We start from the raw sequence: 16,732 nt of genomic DNA on the forward strand, positions 1-16,732 counted from the left end.
AGATTTCAGGTTCATAAAAATCCACAAGATCACTCGGCTACAAGATGGCTGGGCCCCAGGCAGTCTGCCCAAACCTGCATGGCTTGAAGCAAACGCCAGCAGCCACCAAGCTCCAGAAAGAACCTGCCCATGACAGGTGCCTCACTTCATCTCACCACACTGCCATCTAGCCAAGGCAAACTGGCTCTGAAGCCTTCCTCTTCTGCTATGGGATAAACAAAAACTTTCTACCCCAGCTCCATCCAGACAACCTAGCAGCAGATAAACCCAAGTCAGTGCCTGGAGGCAAAATGAGTAAGAAGGCCTTCAGAAGGCCTGTAAGCACAAAAGACCCAATCCAAGGGATCAGCTGACCTGCAAAAGACATAACAGTTCCAGTGGAAAGTACCCTTAATGTCACACAAGTAGGAATCAACTGTCATGCATAGAAGACAAGCCAGGCCCCCAGCCAGCATCTCAGCATGCTCACCACTGGCAGCTCTAACATATGTTCAGGAGGAAACATGTGGGTCTGTGTGCACCCTGCATCTCGGTGAGAATACCAGGCCTTGCACAACATTTAACTCACTTCACACACAAAGCCTACACTGAAATGTCAATAATGTGCTGCATCGTTAAGATTTACAGAGGCAACAAAGTTCAGAGCAAAGGTGCTTGCCATAAAGGACAATGACCTGAGTTTCCTGGAAGACACTGACTCTTCAATGCTGTCCTCTGTCTTCCACATGTGATAGAACACACATGCACATACAAGCAAATGTAATTTAATGGAAGATTTCTGGAAAACACAGAAGTGAGCATTTTCTGCAACTGAAACAAATATGCCAGGTCCTCCTGGCAATCCTTCAAAACCAGAGAAACGATCTGAGCTTCAGGAACACAACCTTCCTGCACAGTATGTGACCAGGCAGGGAAGGGCCTGCACGGACACCAGAAGCACAGTCTACTGCAGACCTGGGCACTGCTCCCATCACAGCACTCCCTGTAGCAACTCTCAAGCATACAGAACAAACAACTTTAAGGACTGAGCTCATCATCTCAGCCAGAGCTACTGGTTCCTTCCTGAGCACAGCCTAAGCAAGTGCTAACTGCCACTGGACCTCATCTAGTATAACACCTGTGACCACACGAGCTCTATCACTGCACCATCACTCTTCTTTAAACACTCACCACAGTTTTGGTTTATACTCTGGCTACACTGTGTAGCCTGAGTGTGATCCACATTAGGTTTGGAAAAATTGGCACAGGGACTAGAGTTCAGAGTGTTCAGAGGTTAGCAGTGCTAGTTGCTCTTTCAGACAACCCAGATTAGATTCTTAGCATACACATCTGCCCTATTCTAGCTCCTGTGGGCACGATGCATCCATATGGTACATGAATACATGCAGCCAAAACACCCATACACAACAAACATAATCCATTTTTAAAATCTGGCACAGCTGGCTGGTTGTGGTACACACCTTTAATTCCAGCATTCATTCAGGAGACAGAGCCAGGTGGATCTCTGGGTTCAAGGTCAGCTCTACAGAATGAGCTCCAAGACAGCCAGGGCTACACAGAGAAATACTGTCTCAAAAAACAAGAAAACAGCACAATTTCTGCTAACCAATTCTTGAGGCATTTATTTCATTTTATTTAAAATTGAGGGGAGGGTCTACAACCCTCTGTATAGACCAAACTGGCTTTGAACTCTGAGATTCCATTTTCTCTGCCAGAATTTGTGTTAAGAAACACACAAGCAGGCAAAACCTGCATTTTATCAGGAGACCTAGGAGCCAAGGAATCCCTAAAGTATTGATTTCAAACAGGGTAGGTTTACGCTACCCACTAGCCGCTGATACCTTCTTTTTTTTTTTTTTGTTTTTCTGTCATGTCAGATAGACTGGCTGTGCTAGAATTCACTCTGTAGTCCAGGCTGGCTTCAAACGCACAGTTCTGACTGCCTCTGCCTATGGAGTGCTGGGATTCAAAGTGCGGGGCTGTTTTGATGATGGAATCCAAGCCAGGATTGACCCTAGTCCAAGTCAAGCACTGAGCCACATCCCAGGTCAAATTTATAAAACTATCCAAATTATCCCAGGACAGAGATTGGTTATGAGAGCTTGCATTTGTTTCTGAAAACATCCTGCCTTGGAACAAGTTAAATAAAATTTTAAAACAAACCCATGATCTGCCAGTATTCTGAGCCAGGACACTGAGGTCACCCAGAAGCCGTGACAGAAATACTCGGCAGCTGTCACATGAGTGTGGTACAACTTCAGATGCCACTGAGTCTAGCTAAATGTGAATGCATTCCTGCTCATTTCACACAGCCTCCCCTCGCCCAAGTACATGAGGAGAAAGAAAGCTCAATTTTATTCAATGCCGCCCTGACCCTATCACCTGCTGGCCTACAAGATGAAGTCAGTCACAGCTGGTTCGAATATATGGCAGGCCCTGGAAGACAGGGTTCTTACTCTTAGGCTAGTTTCAAACAAGGGTAGCAAGAGGTTAGTGCTTCCAGTCTCCAATAAGCAGAATGGGGAGCAGCTCTGAGAGGACAGTCATAAGTAGAAGAGCAAGTATGCAGCAGCCAGAAAGGGGAAAACCAAGTGGAGCGTGTATAAGGCCAGCCTGGAATGAAGGAGGGTGAGATGCAGGGAGAAAAGTATGTGTAAAGGTCATCTTGCCATGATCTAAACTGGACTAAAGTGAATGGAGAAGAGTTAAGAAACACACAAGCAGGCAAAACCTGCATTTTATCAGGAGACCAGGAGCCAAGGAATCCCTAAAGTATTGATTTCAAACAGGGTAGTAATTTATTTCTAATTCAGGCTAGACAAGTACCCTACCACCAAGTCACATCCTCAACCTATGAAGAATCTTCAAAGGCTACTTACTAAATATAACCTTTAGGGTCAAAGATAAACAGAGTGATTATGAAGGTAACTGGTGACTGGGTGTGATGTCTCACACACCTGTAATCCCAACATTTATGATGCTACAGTAGGAGCCCCACTAGTATGAGGCTAGCCTAGGCCACACACAAAGTGAGTTTTGAGATGGAGACCCTACCTCTGTGCTTAAGAACTATAGAAAGCACCACAGTTGATGACAAGAATGCCCAGCTTCTGCTGGGAGCTGTGTGTCACAAGCACCCTGAAGTTTCAGAGTCACAGTGGACAAAGAGCCAAATGACTCTGCCCCAGTGCAGTTGGTATCCCCTAACCAGAAAAGTACCAGTTCCATATGATGTCCCCATATAGTATACAAACCATATTCCTCATACCCATTAAAAACCCTGAGTAAAGATGGCCATAGCCAATCAGTTCTCAGGCTGGCAGGGCTGGGACTTAATGGACTTAAGAACACCAACTGTTCCCATGACTGAGGCCAAATGTTGTCAGTTGTAAGACAGTGCTGCTTAGCAACTCCCCACACCCCACAGCTGTGGCCACTCCTGAATGCTTCATGTAGCACCCTCTAGAACCAGAGCCAGGCCTTATGTGGAACACATGCAAGGCAGGTCTCTGCACCCAGGCACCAAGCCAGGTTTCACTGCCCTCTGCCATATGCTCACCAATAACAGGGCAACAAGACTGAAAGGTGCTGGACATAAACCAGATGCCACTTTTAATTTTCTTAAATATTTATTTATTATGTATATAGTGCTCTGCCTGCATGTATGCCTACACACCAGAAAAAGGCATTAGAGTACATTTAGATGGTTGGGAGCCACCATGTGTGTGGTTGCTGGGAATTGAACTCAAAACTTCTGGAAGAGCAGTCAGTGCTCTTAACCTCTCCAGGCCCCTATTAAATTCTTTAGGAGTCATTTTGGAGCTGGAGGAATGGCTCAGCAGCTAAAAATATGCCCCTAAAAAAACAAAATAATGCTGGGTGGTGGTAGCAGCACTCAGGAGGTAGAGGCAGGCAGATGTCTGAGTTCGAGGGTAGCCTGGTCTACAGTTCCAGGACAGCCTCGAAAATAAGTCTTACTGCATCAATAGTGCATTAAGAAATGGGATCACAAGCTTCCACTAATTTGACCAAGAGTGAACCAACCAAGAGTGAACCAAAATGGGGGTTTTTTTACTGATTTTTTTGAGACAGGGTTTCTCTGGGTAGCCCTGGCTGTCCTGGACCCACTTTGCAGAAGAGGCTGGCCTTGAACTCAGAGATCTGACTGCCTCTGCCTCAAGTGCTGGGATTCCGAGCATGCATCACCACACCCATGAATTATCCACTTGTGTCTTTTGTCCATGGTCACCAGCTTGTCTGTTATCAGTTTGTTGTCTGTCTGATCTCTTAACTGTGTGTATGTCTGTCCTATGTCTCTCTAGCCTAACAATAGAGGCTGTGCTCTCTATTGAACATCAGAGGCACCATGGCCTTCTTTACAGAAATTTTCAAGTTTCACAGGGTAAGTTACATTACTGTTCCCAATGACTCAGAACCACACACTTAACAGTGTTTAATAGTGATTCTAACTATACATTTCTGAGGGTGTGCAGCATGTCCCCTACAGCCACCCTACAAGAGCCTGCTGCACTGCCAATCTTCTGAGAAACCACTTGTAAATCAGGTAGCACCAGTACTAATGACAAGAAGATAGCAGAACACAGCTGAAGTCAATCTTATAAAGGCACAGACTCCAAAGCCAGCTCCTGGGTCCTGTCCTGTCCTCCTAGACCACCCAAACACTGTGCAAAGCTAGAGGTAATCTGCAGGCTGGCGCTGCTGCAATGAAAGAGACAAGGTAGTGGAGCAGAAGCAGCTATTACCCAGGAAGAGCAACACTGGTTGCTGACCCCTAATTCCATTGTGTCCCAGCCACAGAATGCTGACACCCATGGCAGGTTCTCACTCTTCCATACATCATAATCAAGACATACCTAGACACCATCTCCCAGTTCATTCTAGGTTCTTGATATCAGAGAGCGAAGGGGGGAGGGGCTCTCCTGTTATTACAAAAAAGTTCCAAAGACAATGGGTGAGTTTCAGGATCTATTTCCCCCAAACTGGTTTTTCTGTGTATCCCAGGCTGTCCCAGAACTGGTTCTGTAGACCACCAGGCTGGCCTCTAACTCACAGAAATCACCCTGCACGTGCGTGCCTCTGTCTCACATGTCCTGGGATTAAAGGCATGTGCCGCCACCACCGAGCTGAAGGGAGGGCTTTTTGTGTATTAATCTTTCGAAAATGAGCCTATCACAAAACATGCCATCAGTGGGCAGGAGAGACAGCTCTGCAGTTAACACATTTGGTATTCTCCCCGATGGTAAGTTTTGGTTCCCAGGTCCTGAAGCAACCTTCTCACCACCTATAACTGCAGCTCCAAAAAAAAGACACCCTCTTCCGGATCTCTATAAGAGCCTGCACTTATATGTACATACTAACAGAAACACATAATCAAAACCAATTCCTGGGGCTGAAAGAAGGACCGGCAGCTAAAGTATGTGCTCTTCTGGAGGATGCAGCTTTCACTCTCAGGATCCACAGTTGCAGTTTGCAACTATCTGTAACTCCTAGTTTCCAAACGCACTAGACATGCATAGTATATACATATGTACAAACATACACATAAGCAAAACATACACAAGTTTTTTACTTTTAAACCCACTGTTACTCTAAAAGTATACAGCTACATAAATGATAATTAGTTGTACAATTATATGTAAAATGTTTGTTTTTTAAATCAAGAATAGGAGCTAGATAGCTTCGCAGTCAAAACCATTGGCTAATCTTCCAGAGGACCAGAATTGAATTCTCAGCCTAAGTATGGACACTCACAACTGTCTGTAATTCTAATTCCAAGGTATCTAAACTAATGCCCTCTTCTGGCCTCCTCAGGCACTGCATACGCATGGTGCACAAGCACACAGGCAGACACTCACACATAAAATTAAAATAAAATCAACAATGGCTAGAGGTAGTCGCAAGCCAGGCTCTGCGGCTGAAGGGCTGCCAAGCTTATAGTAGGCACTGGTTTATGCCTCAGCAATGAAAACAGTTTAAAATAAATAAAAATACTAAGAACGAACCTGAAACTTGCTAAGCCAGGAATAGATGGTAAAAACCACCCCAGACAGTATCACAAGCATCCCACCCCCAACCCAGGTATTAAAAAAGTGAGGAGGGATGGCAGAACACTCATCTAATCCCAGTGCTCAGAAGGCTAAGATGGGGAGGTCTGGAAGTTCTAGGCCAGCCTGGTCTACAAGTTTCTGTCCATCTCTGTCTAAAAAGAAATACATATGAATACATGTGCTCAGTGCTGCTGGAGAGACTGTTCAGCTCCTCCATGAGACCTGGGTTCAAATTCCAGCAGTTCACTCCCAGCACCCACACAGCAACACAACAAGCGCACATTTAATGCACAAATATGAATGCAAGGAAAACATCCATAAACATGCACAGTAATTTTAAAAAAGAAAAGGAAAGTCAACCTAGATATGCTTGAAGTGAGCTGCCAGTCTGGAAATACTAAACTTACTATAAGGTACACTTGGAATAGAAATAAACCCTAAAAACCAAAGTTATTAAAATAAAACCTAGCCCAACAAGATGGCTCAACAGGTAAAAGTAACTGAGTTCAACCCCCAGGATCCCTCCATCCCGACTCCCCCCCCCCTCCACACAGTGAACAGAATACAAACTCACACTGAAAACGTAGTACTTTTAAGAATAAAAACATGGTACATTTTTTATAGCAAATAAAAACATTTGCTAGAAGTTTAGCAAATAATGTTGGCAATCAGTTTATGAAAGAGCCAGTAAGATGGCTCAGCAGTTAAAGGAATTTGCTGTCACACCCTACTACACAGGTTGGGTTCCTAGGTCCCACATGTTGAAAAGAATCATGTATGCTGTGCACGTGCAACCTAAACATACACACATGTATATACAATCACAAATGACGTAACTAGGGAAATAGCAGGGCAAGCCCTTAATCCCAGCACTTGGGAAACAAAAGCAAGCAGACCTGAGGCCAGCCTGGTCTATAGAACAAGTTAGTTCTAGGACAGCCAGGACTACACAGAGAAACCCTTGGGGGGTGGGGGTGGGGGACATCATCACAATAACAATGTGACTTTTTCTTCTAAGACCATGGTTTGCCAACCAGAGTTCAATCACATAATGGAAAACAATGACGTTTTATTTTTACATGTATGCAGTGCACATGGAGAAACACTCATAAATAGTTCTTTTAGAAAACTTTTGAGAAAGGTATTTTTAACAATCCCCAGTGTTTTCCCCCCACCCCAAACAAGTTCTCATATCACAGTGTCCTGCGGAGATTGAGGTTACCTAGTCAAAGAAACCCAGTCTCAAAAACACAACAGAGGCAGGTGATGATGGTACACACCTTTAATCTCTGAGTTTGAAGACAGCCTGGTCTACATACATAGTGAGACCCTGTCGCAAAACAAAACACAACAATGGGGGGATGACAATGGGTGCCTGCACTTGCAGGTAAGGGTAGGAGATTAAGACCCTCTCTCTCCCATCACTATCTGCCAAAAAAAAAAGTGGAAGAGATATGATATTCCTTAAAGAGTACACATGCATCTTGATGAACAAAACTAGAGTTGCTGCAAAGACACTTATCCCACTGTACCTCAAGCACCTCAACACCATAGAATACCCCACACTTTAGCAGTGCAGGCTGAGAACTTTGGTGTATCATCAGCTACATACTGCTACTGAACTCTGCCCCAGTAGGGCGTGGTGATGTAAGTAAGCCTTTAATCCCAGCAGTCAGGAAGCAGAGGCAGGCGGATCTACAAAGGTGTAAGAAGACAGTTGGGGCTGTTACACAGAGAAACGGTGTTTTGAAAAACAGAAGTGAGAAAGAGAGAAGAGACAGAAGAGAGGAAGGGGAGAAGAGAGAGAGCTGCTCTGAACTAACTCCACAAAGCAAGCCATTTAATATTACTGTTTGTTGCACAGCCTAACAGACTAAGCTCCAGAATCAACTCTAAATTTTTGTTGTTATAAAAAGGGAGAGGGGGGAATAATCCCTTACTTCACTGACTCATACCAAGCTGGAGGACACAGAAGGAAATGAGTGAAGCAAAGAGAAATTCACGGAACACAGGTGCTGCCTAAGCAATGACTGCACACAAGTAGTCAGCTCTTGAGCATAATAACCACAAGCTTTCAGCTGGTTTTCTAAGACCAAAGGAAAAAAAAAAAAAAACACTGAAAAAGAGAGACCTTTCTTTTCAAGGTGACAAAGGGACCTTGTTATACAGTAAGTCACTGATGAATAACGTCATCACACTACAACTATTCGAACCCTTCCAAGTGGGATCCACCCTGGAGATTCAGCTCTCTGGAAACCAGATTTAACAAGTGAGTATGTGTCTACACAGCCAGCAACAGAAGAACGAAATAGGATGACAGCTCTCAAGTATAAACATCAAGCAATGGTCCATGTGCCCTCCTCCACCACCAAGCATTTCTGGGCTCTAGCACACCTTGTGTTGTATGACCTCCAATGCTTCAAGCTCCAACATCCCAGTGTACTGCACATGTGCAAAACTAAAACTGAGGCCAAGTACTTGCTGTCTCCTTTCCGTTTCCATATCCTTAGGCAACACCAGAGCTTCTGTATCATCCTGTTTCCAGGTACCTAGCTTGACGTGACCACAAACCGTTTGTTAAACAAAGCAAAAGGCACCAGTGTGTCTGCATACCCACCTCATCCAAAGGCATAGGAGTCACAGCCAGCTCACTAACACATGTTCAAGTGCTTCATCCTCTGCTGTCTTTAGACCATTCACTTTGTGACAAAACTTTTCTTCTCTCCTATGAGAATTTTTAAAATAGCTATTCCTTATTCCAGGAGTATCAGGGTCCTTACAACAATCAGCAAGAATGTACACACTACTCATTCTTAAATGATGGGGCAGGGGCTTAAATGCAAATTTAGTTTAATATTACCTAACTTTTAGCTGGAATTGTTTTAACCACAAGTTGTTTTTGCAGACTGAAAAAGATTTTTACTGGCTCTTCAATCATAATGTTCCACGCACACTGCCCTGAATGATCTTCTGTAAAATAATCCTAAAAATCTACAACAGTTTTCAATGAAAACTTTTAGACTAGTTCCTTTCCTCACACAAATGTTATAATAAAATTTGTAATAACAAAGCATGGTGGCGCATGCCTATAATCCCAGCACTTGAGGTAAAGGCAAGAAGGTCTAAAGAGTTCAAGACTAGACTGAGCTGCTTAGAAAATATTTCAAAAATGTAAGATGAGGGGATATGAGTGGTAAACTGCCTGTTTAGCATTCATCAAGCCCTGAGAGTTCAATCCCCAGCACTGGCCCACCACCCCAAGCCCCACCCCCACCAATCACACTAAATTGTTGCTCATTAGTTACAGGTCTTCATATATCTCTGCATACACTGAAGACAGGTCTGTATGTAACTTCTACTCAGAATCCACCTTAATGATAGAAGAAGGCACCAATAAAGTGACACTAGAAGCCCAGGCACAAAATCACACAGACACAAGAAGGCTGCAGACCCCACTCATGAAAGAATGCACCAAACACATTCGCATTTATTTTCTTTTTTTTTTTAAGCAAATGACAAAAGACCCAAATTAACCAGCTTTTTTAAACCTAAGCTTAACATTACATATTTAAACAATTGTCAGAACTGACAAAGTTGCCAGCATCCATGCACAACTAGAAAACATCCTTAATTTACACTAAACCAGAAATGTATTACCATTGATGCAGTAATAGCTTTCGTCACTAAATACTGAAAATAAAATTGAAATATTTCTGTAGAAGATTCGTCTGGCAATGTTACCATCACAGCAGGCTGACACTACGCACTCACATTTCAACACAATGGGAAGCAGATCCATGCTGGTGTGAAAAACAGTCTTGTCCTAGCACTACTCAAGAGTCACAGGGCTCACCTCAGATTACGTTTTGTTTAAATCAAAGTGCATACAGAGATTACAACAATTTTAAAGACAAAAAAAAAAAAAATGGTCCTATTTTGTGGTCCCAACAACAAACTCAGAAATCTATGACAAATAGGGGCTCCGATGAGCTGTTTTATAAATACTTTAGATTAGGTACAGTTATACAGAAAGTTGAGTTCGTTTGAAATCTTCAAAAAAAAAGTTCCTGTTATTCCTCAAATGGTGCTTGTTATGGTTTAACATTTCAGTTAAATGCGTGCGTTGAATTACTTGTTATCCAAGCGTAGCAGGTGCTCCTTACCATTTATTGTCAAGGACTTTAACTGTCCATCTTCTTCAACTTCTACTCTTTCTTGACCATTCTCCACAATTCTGTAAGAGATGGTTGATTAAGAAACCTCTCTTCACTGGGGATGTACGTATCATGAGTTTCTCTAGCAAACTTACAGCCCTTAGAACCACAAAACTTTTTATAATATTCTCAAATGTTTGAGTATTTCTACAACAGGCCCATGAAAACTGTATCAAGAGTTCTTTCTAAAATTCCTATCTTGTCAAAACTAAGGTCAGACTCAAATACATGAGATGTTACTAACCACAAAGAGTAAGGCTGGGGTTGGGGTGTGACTAAGTGGCTCTAGGCCAACTCTGCCACTGGGGATTTCCTGCTCAGAGCCACTTTCCCTATGCAACACTGACAATGCCAAAGAAGCTCATTACACATGACCACATATTGGCATGCATCAACATAAAATTAAGAAAATATTGAAACAAAAAGCTTTAAAGCTTTAGCTGATTTAGAAATTAAGCACACAGCTGATACTTGAGCTCCAGAAGATGTGCTAAGCAAGCACATGAAACACTGTGCCATTGTACCCTACTAAAAAGAACAAACTACTTACTAAGCCACAGGTGATATGCATGACTATAACCTAGCACTAGAAAGACAGGCAGCAGAATTAGGGGGTTCAAGGTCCTCTAGATCTAGCATGTCTCAAAAACATAAATACATAAATAAAAGCTTTAAGTGATGATGATGATAATAAAAATACTCGAGGCTGGAGATGGCTTAGCTCGGTTTGCAGGACGCTTGTCTAAAATGGGCACGGTCCTGCAGTTCAAGCCCCAACACAATAGTGTCACAAAACTGTAACCACAGCACTGTAATCCCAGGAGGCAGAAGAATCAAGAAATTCAAGAATTTTGCCAGGGGTGTGGTGCCACATGACTGTAATCCCAGCAACTGGGACACAGAGGCAGGCAGATCTGAGTTCAGGGGCAGCCTGGTCTACAGAGCAAGTTTCCAGTATGACTAGGGCTACACAGAGAAACTCTGCCTGGGGTAAGAAAATAAATAAATTCTAGATCTTGGATAAGGTGGATCTCTGTATCTCTGTAAACTGGAGGCCAGCCTAATCTAAGTGAAAGTGAATTCCTCTCGTCTGAGTTTACTGCCTCAAAAGTAATAAATTAATTTAAGAAAAATACCTCTTTGTAGTGATTTTTTTGCCATTAATTATCTTAGTTGAAGTTGATATTGATTTGAAGTTGCCCATTCCACTGCCACCATATGATGCTGAAGAGAATGAAGTAAGACCCCCATGACCTATTGACCCAAACGAAGAGAAGCCTATAAAGAAACAAAAAATACAGTTAAAGGCTGCATACTCCTTTAGTTTCATGCAAAAATTACTAAGTTCAAAATTTATAAGCCTCAAAGAGGGCCAATGAGATGACAAAGTGGCTTAAGGTACCAGTTGTCAAGCCTGAATTTGATCTACCCACATGGTAGAAGAAGTGACTACAAAAGTCCTCTCTGCCTCCATGCACACCAAGTGCCCATTCATACACACAAACATGCAGAAACATACAATTTTAAGCTTTTTTTATCCAAAAGCTGCCTCAAAGAGCCATATGTGAAGATCTTGGTGTAGCACATGACTTTAATCCAAGCATGTGGGACAATGAAGAGGGAGGTGGATACCTGTGAGCTCAAGATCATCCTAGAGATTATGTCTGTGTTTCAAGGAGAGATGAGGACACAATATGTCAGTGAAGAGCATGGCCATCATCAGAAAGAGGTATAGATACTTTTGTTTTTTTAAGATTTAGTTATTCAGTATGTATACAGTATTCTGCCTGCATGTACACCTGCAGGCCAGAAGAGGGCACCAGTTCTCACTATAGATGGTTACGAGCCACCATGTGATTTCTGGGAATTGAACTCAGAACCTCTGGAAAAGGAGCCAGTGCTCTTAACCTCTGAGCCATCTCTCCAGCCAATAGCTACTTTCAGTGGTCTCTCTCCACCCTCTCAGAGGGAACAATCAGGGGAGGGTGGAGGGCGGAGAGGATGGAACAGGACAGGAAGAGAGACTGACAGGAGGGAACTTGCCATTAAAACCTGATGGATAGTAGGGTGCTGTGGCACACACCTGTAATCCCAGCTCTTGGGAAGCAGTGACAGGTGGATCTCTGTGAGTTTGAGGCCAGGCTGGTTTACAAAGCCAAGGCTACATAGAGAAACCCTATCTCAGGGGAAGAGAAAAAATGGACAACCTACAACCCACGTAGAAGGAGAACATCAACTCTAAGAGATCTCCCTCTAGCCTCCAAACAAACACCATGGCATGCATACGGCCAAATACTCACACAGAGAATAGAAATTTTTTAAAGCTAACAATAAGGCCCTGTTTTCTCATATACAGATTCTGAGACCCCCATGAGTACATCACAACTGGTGCACATCTTATGAGCACCTTAATGCAGGGACTACTACATACCCTACCATACCCACAGTGGTGCCAAGGCTTTTATTTTGAGGCAGGGTTTCTTTATAAAGCCCAGACTGGGCTCAAACTTGGAATCTTCAACTGGCATCCAGTGTGGTAGTATTACACCATTACCTTCACACGGAGCTATACACTAAGAATGTCTACATCTCTCAAAATAGGAAACAGATTTCCAAGCAAAGAGACCCACTTGCCTAGCACCATACAAACTTCAAACTATGCTAGCTAAAAGATCAAATCTACGACTTTAATACCTGTATCAAAAGCAGGAAATCCACCGAAGGCAGGAAATCCACCGAAGGCAGAGAAAAAGGAGCCAGTACCTCGGTTTCTACTTCCTCGGTGACCTCTTCGGTTCCCCAAAAAGTCATCAAATGGGTCTTCTAGAAACAAATAAAAGAATTTGTGTTATAAAAAAATTAACTTTATTCTTTCCATAGGAGAAGGAAAATGAGTTAATGCCTTGACATAATCTATTAAGATTATCTTACAGCTCTTGACAGGTAACAGCTCTTGGCAGGTCTGGAGCACATGTGCCCATCAACTTTCACTTACTGGTATCATTCAAATAAAGCTCAATTCTACAAAGCCAATGATCAAATTCCTAATAAGAATAACACATCCACATATACCTTGCTCTTCATCAAGCCTTCAGGGGGCAATTCAACAAAGCTTTTTGCTCAGGACACAATTAGGCTCATTATAAAAGGTATTTTGAGGCCAATGTTGTGATTCACACCTCTCATCTCAGTGCTCCTAGAGGCAGGCGGATCTCTGTGAGTTCGAGGACAGCTTAGTCTGCAGAACAAGTTCCAGGATACCCAGGGCTACATAGAAAAACCCTATCTCAAAATATAAAAACAAGCCAAGCATGGTGGTACATGCCTGCAATCCCAGCACTCAGGGAGGCAGAAGCATGCAGACCTCTGTGAGTTTGAATCCAGGACGGCTAAGGCTACACAGAAAAACCCTGTCTCAGAAAACAAACAAACAAAAACAAAAAACAAACAAACAAAAACACTCAAAAAGATGGTTTCAACCTTAGGTCAAATTTGTCATTTTTCTTTTTAGTTATTTTATACATCTGTGTATCTTTGCATAGGTTGGGTGAATGTGATACGGGTGCACACAGAGGCCAAGTATCAGATCACCTAGAAGCTAAAGTTAAAGGTAGCTGTGAGATGCATGACTTGAGTTCTAGAAACTGATCTTCTGCAAGGATAGTACCAATGAGCCATCTCTCCAGCCTCTGACCTTAGATACTTGTACAGACAGGAGGAGGAGGAGCTTTCTCCAAAACAATCCAGAGTCCAGCAAGGAGGCCCAAACCTTTAAGCTGGAAGATACAGATCTCTGAATTTGAGACAAGCCTAGTCTACAAAAGTTCCAGGACAGCAGCAACACATGAATGTAATTGCTTGTGACTCTAATAAAGTTGTCCCCAAAAGTCCCTTCTCGTTTCTATTTAATTTGATGACTCAAAATCTTTAAAAGATAGGGCTGTAGAGTTGACTGAGAGATAAATAGCACGTGTTAACTTTCACAGTTTCAGTTCCCAGCAGCCACATTGACGCTGACATACTCTTCTGGCCTCCACGGATAGGGCCCATGTGATACAGACACAGAAGTAGGCAGACACTCAAGAACACACAGGAATCTGAACCAATGTTAATCTAAGCGAAGTACTCTTGCTGGAACAAGTGACTATCACTTAACTGGAAACATGATGATGCTCCTGAAAAGAAAAGCTCAACGATGACTCAGCAAGGAATACAGGTATCAACACTGCAATCTAAAGCCAGAAGCAAATTCAGTTTTTTATTATGGCAGCTAACAACATAGGATTTATAGCTATTACCTTTTAAACCTTAGGGTTTTCATTTCCCCTAGAAAAAAGGAAAATCTGTAAAGAACCATACACTACATACTTTCAAATGTAAATGTATAGACATTCATAGATGCATAAATGACAAAAGGGCAAGAGAGTACAAAGCAGGAACTAATGGCTGTCTGAAATCAGATGAACACAACATCCTAATAAGCCCTGGTTCCTGAACAGACATCTATGTCCAGCATTTCCCAAAAGAAAGGCTATGTTCAGGGTTAGACCACAGAGACCAGAGCAAAGGCTTGGTGTACTCCAGAAATCCAGAGGTGGGCAAAGAGTAGAAGCACAAGAAGGTTATTCTGAACAAGGCTGATCAGGCAGCTCTGCCTGAGGGCCCTGGCTAAGTGGCCCTGGCCAGCTTCTTCCAAGATGCTTCTTCCAAGATCTGGCAGTGGCTGGATGACAGGAACTTGCGTGTGTTCACCAAGAGGACCAACTCTACCCAACCCCAGAGCAGGTCAACCAGGTAGACAATTGGAGTAAATTGCTGTCTGGGCTGTGACTAAGGGGTATCATCTTAAAAAAAAAAAAAAAAAAAAAACCCTTCCCCCAGATTTTATTTTTAAATATGTACATGTATGTCTGTGTGCAGGTTTCTTCACTTGGGAATAACGCCCATAAACCAGAAGGGGGCACGGGATTATGAACTGTTTGACCTGAGTGCTGTGATCCAATATAGGACAGACCTTAAAGACTGAGCCATCTCTCCACCTTTTTCCTGTTCTTTAATCATTTAAAAGATAAAGACTAAGCAAAATTTCCCAGTAGCTATGAAGACTGCAAATAAAACTTGGACATTTACTATGAGGCTCTCTTTATTAGCAGCCAATAAGTCAAGTATGTATGCCACTGAAGTTTCCTAGACAGAAGACCTGCAACGTGGTGACTCATGGCTCGTTTTTTTAGATTTGTTTATTTATTATTTATAAAGCATCCTGCCTTCATACCAGAAGAAGGCACCACATTTCACTATAGATAGTTATGAGCTACCATGTGGTTGCTGGGTATTTAACTAAGGACCTTTAGGAAGAACAGCCAGTGTTCTTAACCTCTGCACCAGCTCTCCAGGCCTCCGCGATTCATGTTTTTATAATGCCCAAACAAAAACAGAAGAATCACAGGCTAGTATAGTGTTTATAACTTTAATCTTAGCACTTGAGACAGAGGAAGAGAGATCTCTGAGTTCCTGGCCAGTCAGGATTATATAATGACTCTATCTTAAAAAAATAAATAAATAAAACAATCTCCAACAGCTGGGCTGAGGGTGGAGCTTAGGTTCTATCCCCAGCATTTGTGAACCCAGCACCTAACACTTGGAAGAGGCAGAAGGACTAGATGTTCAAGTTTATCCTCAGCTACATAGCTGAGTTTGAAGCCAGCCTAGTCTCTGATACCCCGTTCACCTGAATTACAAGAAGGTAAAACAAGCTATGTGATAATTCACCAACTGGGGTTAATCCAAATCATCATCATGAAAAACAATTTTCCACAGCTGATCTTAACCCAACCAAGCCTTTGTCATTTTTGAAATCTTTAAAAGTATATGTATGTACACAATTTGGAGTGGAGATACTTACATGCTTTTATGGAGGTCACAGGACAGTTTTTCTCTCTCCTTTCACCTTTACTGTCTTTGGATGTATACAAACAAGTCATCAGGCTTGCACAAAAGTACTTTTAACAGCCAAGCCTTGCCCCAACCATGTCTTTATTTTGCAAATGTTCAAGTTTTATTTAGTGGTCTCGTTTGTTGTTCTTTAAAGGGTACAAAACAATATAAAAGGAGACATTTATGGTAAACTCAAGGGTTGTAAGCTGAAATTTCTCCTTATTGGTTGTTCTGGATTATTTGGGGGCTGCAGTGTAGCTAACTCAATGGCTATTTGCTCTATCCCATGAGCCACCAAAACATCATTTTCAGTTACCAGGTTCAAAGAATGAAAACAGAACAAGGGCTAAGATGCCTCAGCACATAAATACAGCTGGAGGCACGAGTGCAATTCTTGGAACTTACACTATCAAGGTAAAATGTTCTCTGACTTCCAATAGTCAACACACATGATCACACATACTTTAGTAAGTAAAACTTTTAAAAAGGAGGCTGAAGGGGGCTGGAGAGATG

At 42.6% G+C, this 16,732-nt stretch overlaps 1 protein-coding gene across 5 annotated transcripts in view; it reads right to left on the reverse strand.

The window, feature by feature from the left end:
- The window catches only part of Dnajb6 (DnaJ heat shock protein family (Hsp40) member B6), a 57,658-nt gene that overhangs the window by 11,528 nt on the left and 29,398 nt on the right, over window positions 1–16,732 (reverse strand). For 3 of the 5 annotated variants that reach the window (XM_021661967.2, XM_060373939.1, XM_060373937.1), the window contains exons 6-8: window positions 12,977–13,105; window positions 11,419–11,560; window positions 10,232–10,302 (exon numbers count right to left, since the gene is read on the reverse strand). In XM_021661967.2, coding sequence (XP_021517642.1) covers window positions 10,232–10,302; window positions 11,419–11,560; window positions 12,977–13,105 — 342 coding nt within the window. Of the gene's footprint in view, window positions 1–9,524; window positions 10,303–11,418; window positions 11,561–12,976; window positions 13,106–16,732 lie in introns of those variants that run through there. The other 2 variants (XM_060373938.1, XM_021661968.2) reach the window with 2 other exon arrangements.

Source organism: Meriones unguiculatus, chromosome 21, assembly GCF_030254825.1.
Source record: "Meriones unguiculatus strain TT.TT164.6M chromosome 21, Bangor_MerUng_6.1, whole genome shotgun sequence".
NCBI classification, from domain to species: domain Eukaryota; kingdom Metazoa; phylum Chordata; class Mammalia; order Rodentia; family Muridae; genus Meriones; species Meriones unguiculatus.